The 13,440-nt window shown below is 44.0% G+C and overlaps 1 protein-coding gene across 2 annotated transcripts in view; it reads left to right on the top strand.

The window, feature by feature from the left end:
- TLN2 (talin 2) overlaps window positions 1-13,440 on the top strand; it is a 210,054-nt gene that overhangs the window by 145,576 nt on the left and 51,038 nt on the right. For both annotated transcript variants that reach the window (XM_044279820.1, XM_044279819.1), the window contains exon 28: window positions 11,869-12,077. In XM_044279820.1, the coding sequence (XP_044135755.1) occupies window positions 11,869-12,077 (209 nt within the window). The remainder of the gene's footprint in view (window positions 1-11,868; window positions 12,078-13,440) is intronic.

Below are 13,440 nucleotides of genomic sequence, written 5' to 3'. Positions count from 1 at the left end.
TAACTTTTTTATTTTTTTTAACCCTCCCAGCACTATTATACTAAGCATTCTGTAGTCAGAATGCTATTATTTTCCCTTATAACCATGTTATAAGGGAAAATAATACAGTGAATAGACTGTCACCTAGAACCCATGCGTGGAAATCGCACCGCATCCGCACTTGCTTGCGGATGCTTGCGATTTTCACGCAACCCCATTCATTTCTATGGGACCTGCGTTACGTGAAAAACGCAGAATATAGAACATGCTGCGATTTTCACGCAACGCATAAGTGTTGCGTGAAAATCACCGCTCATGTGCACAGCCCCATAGAAATGAATGGGTCAGGATTCAGTGCGGGTGCAATGCGTTCAACTCACGCATCGCACCCGCACGGAAATCTCGCCCGTGTGAAAGGGGCCTAAAGGCTCACACACATCAGCGTATTTTTTTCCGCGGAACGATTTACTTCAATGGGGCCGCAAAAAAACGGAAATGACTCCATGTGCATTCTGTGTCTGCATGGCCATTCCTCACTATGGGAAAATGATAGGACTATTCTATTAGGGGCCAGCTCTCCCATTCTGCAAAATGCAGAATGCACACTGCCAGTATCAGTGTTTTGCATATCCGCAATTTGCGGACCACAAAACAGCCAATCGTCGCATGCATAAGCCCTAAGGGTCCATTCACGCGTCCGTATGTGTTTTGCGGATCCGCAAAACACGAACGCCGGCAATGTGCATTCCGCATTTTGCGGACCGCACATCGCCGGCACTCTCATAGAAAATGAATTTTCTTGTCCGCAATTGCGGACAAGAATAGGACATGTTCTATTTTTTTGTGGATCCGGAAGTGCGGATACGGACAGCACATTCCGGGCCCCATTGAAAATGAATGGGTCCGCACCTGTTCCGCAAAATTGCGGAACGGATGCGGACCCATTTTGCAAACGTGTGAATGGACCCTAAGGCTGTACTTTTGTAGGCCTCCTGCACATGCCTAAGTTTGTATTTTGCTTCACAAACCATGGATCCACAAAATGCGTATAACTTTTGTGTGCAGTCCGCATTTTTTCTAACTCCTATTACTAGAAATAACTATTGTCGTCTAATTGCGGACAAAACAAGGATGACATCTGTGGGCTTTTTTTATAATTTTTTATTTATTTTAAGCACCCAGAGAAATGAATGGGTCCATGTTGAAAAGATGCCGATTGAATGCGGATGCAAAATCCTGTTGTGTGCTTGAGCCCTTATTGTAATCTAATTAAACCTCACAATCAGGGCTCATGCACACGAATGTAATAAAATACATGTCCTGTTATTGTCCGCATTACAGACAAGGAGAGCACTGTCCTATTAGGGGCCGGCTGTTCAATTCCGCAAAATATAAAAAATGCACATGGACGTCATCCGTATTTGTGGCAAATCCTTTTTTGGCAGACCGCAAAATACATACGGGCGTGTGCACGAGCCCTCACGCTGCTGAATATTTACATTGTGTAACAGTGGATCTAAGGAATAGAATCAGTCTATTACAGATTTGGCAGTTTATTTCGTGGATCTCAATTGCCTCATAAAATCACATTTAATGTCCATTTAAGGCAAGGAACAACTGAACTCCGCCATAGTCGAGCCAGCTCCATGCACACTATCACTTCATAAAGATGGGTAGAATAGATTAAGGGGCGGAGGTGATTTGCGTTTAATTTATTGAAGCTTTGTGTCTTTATTAACCCTTGTGTTTTAGGAACATGTTCTTATTTTCGAAAAATCTATTAATTATAAGCAATGAAATGGATGGATGTATATATTTCTACTTTTAAATGTGCAGCTTGCCATTGTTTTTAGTTTTTTTTTAGTTTTTTTTTTGCAGGTATCATGAAAAGATAGGCAAATTGCTATTATACTGTTTTTAACTTCCTCACAATTTCAAGATCTCTGCCTGTTGTCAGTGGATAGTTACTGTATGTTCTTTATTACATTCACTGCCTACAGTCCGGATTTTGACCTTACATGATTGAGGACATTAAGATCCATCCATAGAGGCAGTCCTATGTAAAGGCTGTATTAGACAGCCCGATGTGGCAGACGGTTGTCAGGAGGGAAGTGTTCGCTCTCGGAAATCATCTGCTCTCTAGTGGAGGAGACCACTGCTATTACATGCAGCTAGGGTTGTCACGATGCCAAAATTTTGATTCGATTTCGATACCATAAAAAAGTATTGCGATATTCGATACCACGCGGAAAAAAATAGAACACCAAAAAAGCTGTGTGCATTTCACATTTCATGGAACGTCCAGCCCATAATTGAACAGTCCTATCCTATTTTTGGGGGGGACAATAGCGAATCGCACAGTTTTTATTTATTTATTTTTCTGTTATGGCGTTCATCAGATTTTAATAGTTTGGACTTTTCGGACGTGGTGATATGTAATATGTTTATTTATATATTTTAAATGTAAAATTGGGAAAGGTGGTAATTTATACTTAAAATATATATATTTTTTTACTTTTTATTTAATAACTTTTTCCCCCCCTAGTGGCTAGAACCTGGGATCTTTTCAACCCTTGTCCTGTTCACCCTATAAGAGCTCTATTAGGGTGAATAGGACTTCACACTCTTCCTGCTGCTCTGTGCACACAGCAGCAGGGAGCTGACCATGGCAGTCAGGGCTTCAGTAGCGTCCTGGCTGCCATGGTAACTGATCGGAGCCCCAGAATTACACTGCTGGGGCTCCGATTACAACTGCCACTGCACCACCAATGAGAGGAGGGGACCCTGTGGCCACTGCCACCAATGATTATAATACTGGGGGGGCGCACTGCGCCACCAATGTTTTTAATACTGGGTGGATGGGGGGGGGCGCAGAGCGCCACCAATAAAAATAACTAACGTATACAGATACAGGAGGCGGGTGCCGTCGGCAAAATTACGTAACCGTCACCCAACCTCTATGACGGGGAGCTGCCATCAGCAGCAGTTAAGCCCTCAGGTGCCACTAATCGCAGCTCCCTGTCATATAAGTCGGGTGCCGGCTATGTGATTCTGCTCCTCCTGTATCTGTATTAAACGTTAGTTATTTTTATTGGTGGCGCAGTGGCCACAGCCCCTCCCCTCCTCCTCTTAATAGCAGCAGCGGCACAGACTGCTTCCTTCTCCCCTGTGCTGCTGAGGGAACATGGCGCGCGCTGAGAGCAGCACACACATGCCATGTTCTGTGATACTAGGCTGCGCAGTAGCATCGGTAAAAGGCAAATCCCAGTAACGAATTGATACCGGTACAAAAGTATTGATTGGGTATTGATAATTCGATACCCGGTGCAACCCTACATGCAGCAATGTCCTCCACAGCATGGGGAGAAGTGATCGCTATGCTTTATAGTGGTTTGCTGGCAGCAGATTATTAGACACCACAATCTGCCGCCTTCAAACGATAATTTTTGAACATGTCAAAAGATTTGGATTGCTCGATGATCAAGCGTTTGCTTTTTTATTGGGCAGTCGGCCAAAAAATCGGGCAGTGTAATACAGGCTTAAGTTTTAGTCTTTCTTCAGACACACATTATTATTTTTCTGTGACCAATTTTAGTCTTTCTTCAGACCTTAAACGTTTAGGACATATCCACATCTGGGACCCACACCTATCTCCAGATGTGTAAAGAGATGTGCAGCTCTCTCTATTCACTTCTCTAGGAATCAGAGAGCATGCTTGCCGATTACAATTCTCTCCATTCACTGCGGCTGCACATATGGGGCTCTTTCTATTCACTTCTATGGAAGATCTAAGAACAGCCAAGCTCTTCTCGGAACTCCCATAGTAGAGACTGGAGAGAGCCCCATATGTGCAGCCACCTCTCCATTCATTTCGGCACCAGTAGGGACAGGTGGTTGGGGTGCAAGTTTCAGGAAGACTCCTTTAGTGGGCTTGTTTGAGAATTTTATAAGAGTATTTTTCCAGAATCAGAAAGCTTTGTCCTACACTGTATTGCGGAGCATGATCTCTCTAGCCTACCCTGGTAGTCACAGATTGCCAATTGTATGAGCAAGATTAGCTTAGGTTTGTAATCCCTTGGTCTAAACGAGGAGGTTTTCATTCACTAACAGCAAGTATGGATCTTGAATAGTGTTGTGTAGTTGTCAAGATTGCACAACTGTATAGATATAAAGAACTTTTATAATATAGAAATCAGTTAAAAAGTAAGCAGACCACAATGTAGGGTAGGTGCCGTGAAACATAACCATACCTTTCTTTGAAAATCCACCTCTTTAAGGGTCCATTCATGGGTCTGCATCCGTTCCGCAATTTTGCAGAACAGGTGCGGACCCATTCATTTTCAATGGGGCCAGAATGTGCTGTCTGCATCTGCATTTCCGTTCCGCAAAAGGATAGAACATGTCCTATTCTTGTCCACAATTGCAAACAAGCATAGGCATTTTCTATGAGCGTGCCGGTGAACTCACATTCACGTGTGTATGGACCCTTATCCTGAGAAATGCTTCTTTTTATTTTTATGAAAATAAAGCTTTCCACACATTATGGGTGGAGTTGCTTTTTTTGGTGCGCCATAGTTCTTCCAGTGAGACCGCCCAGCAGCTCCCCTCGTTTGATTGACAGTTCCTGAGATTTCAGACCCGATTTCACAACCTTTTTTGCATAAATGTAAACAGACGCACTTCTCAGCATTAAAAGAACGGATTTTCACAAGAAAAGTTTGATTATGTTTCAGGGCACCCACCCTACATGGTGTTTGTTACTTTGAAACTGATTCTGGAGGTAATAGACTCCCTTTACCACTTATGGACCACCCATTGACTATAAACCTATGTGCTTAGCAACACTTGTATATATTGTGGCACGCTGGCTAGATCTCCATTTACAGTGCTCTATTGTGGTGCCCATTTCTGTACTTATATTTGCAAGATTTATGATCGGTTCCCATGGCAGATATTGGCTTAAATGGGTTGTTGCACAAAAATATTCAACGTTTTTCAAAGCAGCAACTGGATCAGAATATGTTTGTAATTGCATGGAATAAAATGTGTAGTATAGTCACTTAGTTATTCAAAAAAATCTAGATGTATAGTGCCACCTGCTGTTTGACTTTTGCTCAGTATTATCCTTCAGCTGCCACCAGCTAGATCTATTGTTAGACTCTGTGACAGAGCTACAGCAGTAAGGTAACGCCCCCTAAGAATGGACACGCCCCCTGAGCTGTGATGGAGAATAAGCTGTAATAGAAAGGACACACCCCTGAGTGTCCAGCCTGAAATAAATCTAGCAGAGCAATTTGAGAAATAAATGGAGAGCTCTCTGGACCCATGTGAGGTACAAGGCTGGGTCTAGGTTTGTTAGATAGAGCTTGCCGTGTACTATATGATGTCTGATTTTTATTTTTTTACATTAACCATGGGATAACCCCTTTAAAGAAAAGATAGTAAAAGTTATAAACAGTATTGTGGACCTTAAAATGGTAACACTGAAAAATACAGCAATTACTGCAAAAAAATTAAATTAAGATAAGTAAATGGAAAAAAAAAAAGTTGTGACTGTTGGCCAAAGATCATGAAAACATGCCACTGCCAAACCTGGCTTAACCACTTCAGCCCCGCTAGGTGAAACCCCCTTCATGACCAGAGCACTTTTTACACTTCGGCACTACACTACTTTCACCGTTTATCGCTCGGTCATGCAACTTACCACCCAAATGAATTTTATCTCCTTTTCTTCTCACTAATAGAGCTTTCATTTGGTGGTATTTTATTGCTGCTGACATTTTTACTTTTTTTGTTATTAATCAAAATGTAACGATTTTTTTGCAGAAAAATGACATTTTTCACTTTCAGCTGTAAAATTCTGCAAAAAAAACGACATCCATATATACATTTTTCGCCAAATTTATTGTTCTACATGTCTTTGATAAAAAAAAATGTTTGGGCAAAAAAAAAAATGGTTTGGGTAAAAGTTATAGCATTTACAAACTATGGTACAAAAATGTGAATTTCCGCTTTTTGAAACAGCTCTGACTTTCTGAGCACCTGTCATGATTCCTGAGGTTCTACAATGCCCAAACAGTAGAAAACCCCCACAAATGACCCCATTTCGGAAAGTAGACACCCTAAGGTATTCGCTGATGGGCATAGTGAGTTCATAGAACTTTTTATTTTTTGTCACAAGTTAGCGGAAAATGATTTATTTTTTTTTCTCTTTTTTCCTTACAAAGTCTCATATTCCACTAACTTGCGACAAAAAAAAAAAAATTCTAGGAACTCGCCATGCCCCTCACGGAATACCTTGGGGTGTCTTCTTTCCAAAATGGGGTCACTTGTGGCGTAGTTATACTGCCCTGGCAATTTAGGGGCCCAAATGTGTGAGAAGTACTTTGCAATCAAAATCTGTAAAAAAATGACCGATGAAATCCGAAAGGTGCACTTTGGAATATGTGCCCCTTTGCCCACCTTGGCATCAAAAAAGTGTCACACATCTGGTATCGCCGTACTCAGGAGAAGTTGGGCAATGTGTTTTGGGGGGTCATTTTACATATACCCATGCTGGGTGAGAGAAATATCTTGGCAAAAGACAACTTTTCCCATTTTTTTATACAAAGTTGGCATTTGACCAAGATATTTTTCTCACCCAGCATGGGTATATGTAAAATGACACCCCAAAACACATTCCCCAACTTCTCCTGAGTACGGCGGTACCACATGTGTGACACTTTTTTGCAGCCTAGATGCGCAAAGGGGCCCAAATTCCTTTTAGGAGGGCATTTTTAGACATTTGGATCCCAGACTTCTTCTCACACTTTCGGGCCCCTAAAAAGCCAGGGCAGTATAAATACCCCACATGTGACCCCACTTTGGAAAGAAGACACCCCAAGGTATTCAATGAGGGGCATGGCGAGTTCCTAGAATTTTTTATTTTTTTGCATAAGTTAGCGGATATTGATTTTTTTTTGTTTTTTTCTCACAAAGTCTCACTTTCCGCTAACTTAGGACAAAAATTTCAATCTTTCATGGACTCAATATGCCCCTCACGGAATACCTTGGGGTGTCTTCTTTCCGAAATGGGGTCACATGTGGGGTATTTATACTGCCCTGGCTTTTTAGGGGCCCTAAAGCGTGAGAAGAAGTCTGGAATATAAATGTCTAAAAATGTTTACGCATTTGGATTCCGTGAGGGGTATGGTGCGTCCATGTGAGATTTTATTTTTTGACACAAGTTAGTGGAATATGAGACTTAGTAAGAAAAAACAAAAACAAACAAAAAATTTCCGCTAACTTGTGCCCAAAAAAATGTCTGAATGGAGCCTTACCAGGGGGGGGGGGGGGGGTGATCAATGACAGGGGGGTTATCAATGACAGGGGGTGATCAGGGTAATCAGGGTGATCACCCCCCTGTCACTGATCACCCCCCCTGTAAGGCTCCATTCAGACATCCGCATGATTTTTTACGGATCCATGGATACATGGATCGGATCCACAAAACACATGCGGACGTCTGAATGGAGCCTTACAGGGGGGTTATCAATGACAGGGGGTGATCAGGGTAATCAGGGTGATCACCCCCCTGTCACTGATCACCCCCCCTGTAAGGCTCCATTCAGACATCCGCATGATTTTTTACGGATCCATGGATACATGGATCGGATCCACAAAACGCATGCGGACGTCTGAATGGAGCCTTACAGGGGGGTTATCAATGACAGGGGGGTGATCAGGGAGTGTATATGGGTGATCACCCGCCTGTCATTGATCACCCCCTGTAAGGCTCCATTCAGACGTCCGCATGTGTTTTGCGGATCCGATCCATGTATCCATGGATCCGTAAAAATCATGCGGACGTCTGAATGGAGCCTTACAGGGGAGTGATCAATGACAGGGGGGTGATCAATGACAGGGGGTGATCAGGGAGTGTATATGGGTGATCACCCGCCTGTCATTGATCACCCCCCTGTAAGGCTCCATTCAGACGTCCGTATGCTTTTTGCGGATCCGATCCATGTATCCGTGGATCCGTAAAAATCATACGGACGTCTGAACGGAGCCTGACAGGGGGGTGATCAATGACAGGGCGGTGATCAATGACAGGGGGGTGATCAGGGAGTTTATATGGGGTGATCATGGGTGATCAGGGGTTTATAAGGGGTTAATAAGTGACGGGGGGGGGGGGTGTAGTGTAGTGTAGTGTGGTGTTTGGTGCGACTGTACTGACCTACCTGAGTCCTCTGGTGGTCGATCCTAACAAAAGGGACCACCAGAGGACCAGGTAGGAAGTATATTAGACGCTGTTATGAAAACAGCGTCTAATATACCTGTTAGGGGTTAAAAAATTCAGATCTCCAGCCTGCCAGCGAACGATCGCCGCTGGCATGCTGGAGATCCACTCGCTTACCTTCCGTTCCTGTGAGCGCGCGCGCGCCTGTGTGCGCGCGCTCACAGGAAATCTCGCGTCTCGCGAGATGACGCATATATGCGTGACTGTGCGCCAGCCTGCCACCTCCGGAACGCACATGTGCGTTAGGCGGTCCGGAGGTGGTTAAAGGGAACCTGTCACCGGGATTTTGTGTATAGATCTGAGGACATGGGTTGCTAGATGGCCGCTAGCACATCCGCAATAATCAGTCCCCGTAGCTCTGTGTGCTTTTATTGTGTAAAAAAAATTATTTGATACATATGCAAATTACTCTGAGATGAGTCCTGTCCCTGACTCATCTCACATACAGGACTCATCTCAGGGTAATTTGCATATGTATCAAATCGTGTTTTAATACACAATAAAAGCACACCGAGCTATGGGGACTGGGTATTGTGGATGTGCTAGCAGCGATCTAGCAACCCATGTCCTCAGCTCTATAGCCCAAATCCTGGTGACAGGTTCCCTTTAATATGGGGTTAATGGTACCTGTCAGCAGATTTGTACCTATGACACTGGCTGACCTGTTACATGTGCGCTTGGCAGCTAAAGACATCTGTGCTGGGTCCCATGTTTCTATGTGCCCGCACTGCTGAGAAAAAGGAAGTTTTCAGATGAGCCTCTAGGAGCAATGGGGACATTGCCGTTACATCTAGAGGCTCTTCCCTCTCTGCAACTGCCACGTTCTCTGCACTTTGATTGACTGGACCAGGCAGTGTAAATGTGATCACACCTGCCCCTGACTTCTCCTAAAGTCCATCTAAGTACAGAGAGTGGGGCAGTTGCCAGATGCCCTTTAAATGGTATAATTCTGTGTTTTTTCCAAGTCATTCAACTCTGAGCAAGAAAAGTTAGTGGCTCATTTATGAGTGCAGTTTTCCCTCTGCTATCCCTTAGGAGGCCTCACTAACAGTTTATCTATTTTCCCCATTTTCAGTTATTCTTTCCAAGTGACTTAAATCCTCTGGTCAGAGCACATCAGTCTTGTAACTGCGTGCGTGGGAGATGAGCGTGCCTGATCAATGACATAAATGACTATAAAGGGCTATTTGCAGCATAGACACCTAGGAAAGGCTGGTGAGGACAGAATGGCAATATTGTATCTTCCAGCTATAGTGTAATAATGCGCTGTCTGACAGAAAGGCTTTCTGATCTTACTCCAAAATGGGGGTGTGAAGAAATGGTGTAGATAAGCAGGGAAACGGCACTAAACTATATATGCTTGCCCATAAGTGGGCGATAAAAGGAGACTTCTCAGGAGCAACACTGGAAAATGCCGCGCTCATCCACAGAAAGCCAGGAGCCCGGACCTCGCCCTGAACCTTGGGCGCACAACGAATCCCAAAAGAAAGAAAGATGGTCCAGCTTCACTGAAAAATACTTGAGGCTTTATTCAATCCCGTGCAGATAAAAACCGACATACAGCAATGCAGAAAATCGACCGGTTTCGGATCACTATAGATGCGGATCCTTAGTCATGATGGAGACTCCTCGCCTCCATAAGACGAGGCAGCCTGGGTAAATTGACATTATTTACTAGGGATCTAACCTCCTGTTCACCTCGTGTGTTTCAGGATCATAGTCTTGTTTCTGCTGCCTGTGTGCTTTTGAAACGCAGGTCTGATGTCCTCGCGCACCATAGGAACACAATGCAATTAATTCAGTTCCTTTCTGAACAATGGGATCTGTGTAATGTGCCTCTTGGTGTGCCGCCAGCAGTGGTATCGCTAACTTATCTGCGTACTTTATCGTAAAAAGGTGTGTTCTTACTTTCCTCTTGGAAATCGCTTTAGCTGACTCAGAGGACCTGTCACCATGAGATGCAGTGCAGTCTGCCGGCAGCACGTGGAGCAGCAGGAGCTGGCCAGATTGTGTTGTTTTATGGGAAATTATTCGGCAGAACGTGAAATTTTCTTTTATCCCTGCCATTCTCTGCACCACTGCTCTGGTCCTTCTGCTTTTTTTTTTTTTTTTTTTTTTTTTATCACGTTTTATTCAATTTGATGGGGTAAGAGAAGCAATGAAATAAAATGAGGTTTATAATTTTTAATTTTCATATATTTACTTTATTTTTTCTTCACTTATTTGTAATTTTTTTTGTAACCCCTCCAGGAGGCTACAATGTCCACTACTTTGTTTTTTTTATAGAGAATATTACTATACTCCCATAGTATAGTAATTCTCTAATTGCTCATCTCCTATGTTGGCCTGCCACCTGCTGGCCAACATGGAACTGCAGCTCTAGTACGCTGGGTCTCTTCAGAGACCCAGTCTATTAGAAATAATGACAGGCATCCCCGATCACCGCAAGAGGATGCTGGTCTTAACCCGGAAGCACATGCTTCTAGTTTTTTTTTTTATCCCTTTTTAGATGCCATTACCACAAGTGGTGGCGACAGTCATTGCTTTCCCACCCAGCGGATGCTAAAATCTACTAATATGTTACAACCATTCAGTTAAATGTTTGTCTCTATAGTGCATGGATGAGTCCGGCCTGCCAGTGCGGGAGCTGCGGGTGATTAACTGCTCTCCACATGGATCATAGACAACACTGTATAACGTGCATGAATATTGATGGCTAGGTGCAAAATTTTACATTATCAGCCTTAAATCGATTGATCGGGCTTTTAATATTGATGACCTATTCTCAGGATAGGTCATCAATATTATGTCGGCGGGGTTCTGACACCCGGCACCCCCACGATCACTTGTATAAAGGCAAGGCGCACGCAGTGTGCACGTGCTGTCTCCCGTTTGTATTCCTGTTCACTGCTGCTATATACAGCTGATGGGCGGGGGTGACGGGTGTCGGATCCCCGTCAATTTGATATTGATGACCTATTCTGAGGATAGGTCATCAATATTAAAAGCCCGGGCCAACCCCTTTAAAGGGAACCTGTCACTGGGATTCTGTGTATAGAGCTGGGGACATGGGTTGCTAGATGGCCGCTAGCACATCCGCAATACCCAGTCCCCATAGCTCTGTGTGCTTTTGTTGTGTAAAAAAAAAACTGGTTATGATACATATGGAAATTAACCTGAGATGAGTCCTGTCCCTGACTCATCTCACGGACAGGACTCATCTCAGATTAATTTGCATATGTATCAAATCGTTTTTTTTTACACAATAAAAGCACATAGAGCTATGGGGAATGAATATTGCGGATGTGCTAACAGCCATCTAGCAACCCATGTCCTCAGCTCTATACACAAAATCACGGTGACAGGTTCCCTTTAAATCTGCTAATTATGTGACCTGCCACCTGTTGTGGAAATATTAAAAAGAACAAAGTCTGTGACAGATTCTTGTGGATCACCTGTTGGTGTCTTATGTGTTCTTAATGTTCGCCATATATGTAACTAATTTCCTTCTTCATGGTTCATTGTAAATTGATGACACTTCTTGATTTTTGCACGGACAAACGTCTTTGCCATCTGCTATAACTATTTTATAAAAATGTCCTGTTTAGGTGTTGCTGCAAGGGAAACTGCACAGGCCCTGAAAACCTTGGCACAGGCAGCACGAGGGGTCGCAGCTTCAACGAGTGATCCACAGGCTGCAAATGACATGTTGGATTCAGCCCGAGATGTGATGGATGGGTCAGCCAAGCTCATCCAGGAAGCGAAACAAGCTTTAGTGGCTCCTGGGGATGCCGAGGTCCAGCAGAGGTTGGCTCAGGTCAGGCACTTTCAGCTAGCAAGTAGCATCCGTATAAACCTGCAGTTATTTCAGAAATACAATGGGGAACAATTCTGCTCTGTTTCATATACTGATTGCCTAGATTTAAAGGGGTTGTCCCAAGAGCTTAATTTTAAGTGTCTGGTCAGGGCCTGACTGCTGACACCGCCATTTATGAGAAACAAGGGCCCAGTATCCCTCTGTATGAAAGGACCAGCAGTAGTGCATGCATCTACATTCATCCGTATGGGAATGTCAAAGAGAAGCTGAGTAATCCACTTGACCAACTCCATCAGTTTCATAGAGTCTATGGAGCGGAACCGTGCTAAGTTGGTATGTTAAAGCAGTGGGATACCCCTTTAAGACAGTTTAGTTTTAAAGCGTTTTCTGAAGATTATGGGGGCCATTTATTATTAGATATACGCCAATTTTTTTCACATATCTGTCGCAGATTCTGTCTCAGGTCAATGGGGATTTGCAGCCAAATTGGTGACTTTTCCCCGCTCACACCCTTGCTGGCGTAGATCTAGATAATTTTCTACACCTAAAACAGGCGTAGAAAATGATAAATGAGATGGGCTGGCTCCCTTTTTTACTACCTGCATGAGCGGGGGCCAGCTCCTTCTCATTTCTCATTTTCTACGCCTGTTTTAGGTGTAGAAAATGATCTAGATCTACGTCCACAACGGTGCTGGCGTAGATTTAGGCTTGTAGTGGACGCGACACTGTGGCGCCTCGCAAAGCGTATTAAAACTGGCATCTAAAACGCCGGCCTTAATAAATGACCTCATATATTTTTCTGTTAGATAACACAATACTTAACCTCTTGTCAGCTAGAATCATTTAAAGGGGTGCCGGGCCTTGGAGTCGACAACTCCTGGGGTTCTAAACTGCGCCCCTGAACAAACCACACTCACCTGTCCAAGGTCCCGCCACTATTCCGTTTCTGGCTGCTTCCAGTCATGGCAGGACCAGGAAGCGGACTGGTCCTGTGACCACCGCAGCCAATCATAGGCACAGCAGCTTGAGCTCTATGTGATGGCATTGATCTGCCATTCAAGCCACTGTGACTGCAGGTGCCTGTGATTGATCGGAGAGGTCTCCGGACCAAGCCGATTCCTAGTCCTGTGATGACCGGAAGAGACCGGGAAAGGAGCAACGACAGAACCATGGACAGGTTAGTGGGGTTTATGTTCAGGGACACAGGTTAATACCCCAAGAGTTGTCTGTTCCTAGACTGAACAACTCCTTTAAAGAAATGCTCCTGTGTCTAGATATTGCTGCTACAAACTTGTTATGGCACCCCCTAATGCAGTGATGGTGAACCTTTTTAAGACCGAGTGCCAAAACTGTAACCCAAAAC

This window comes from Bufo gargarizans, chromosome 2 (assembly GCF_014858855.1).
Source record: "Bufo gargarizans isolate SCDJY-AF-19 chromosome 2, ASM1485885v1, whole genome shotgun sequence".
NCBI classification, from domain to species: domain Eukaryota; kingdom Metazoa; phylum Chordata; class Amphibia; order Anura; family Bufonidae; genus Bufo; species Bufo gargarizans.
The sequence above is the reverse complement of the archived record's forward strand: the minus strand, read 5'-3'. Positions and strand labels throughout refer to the sequence as shown.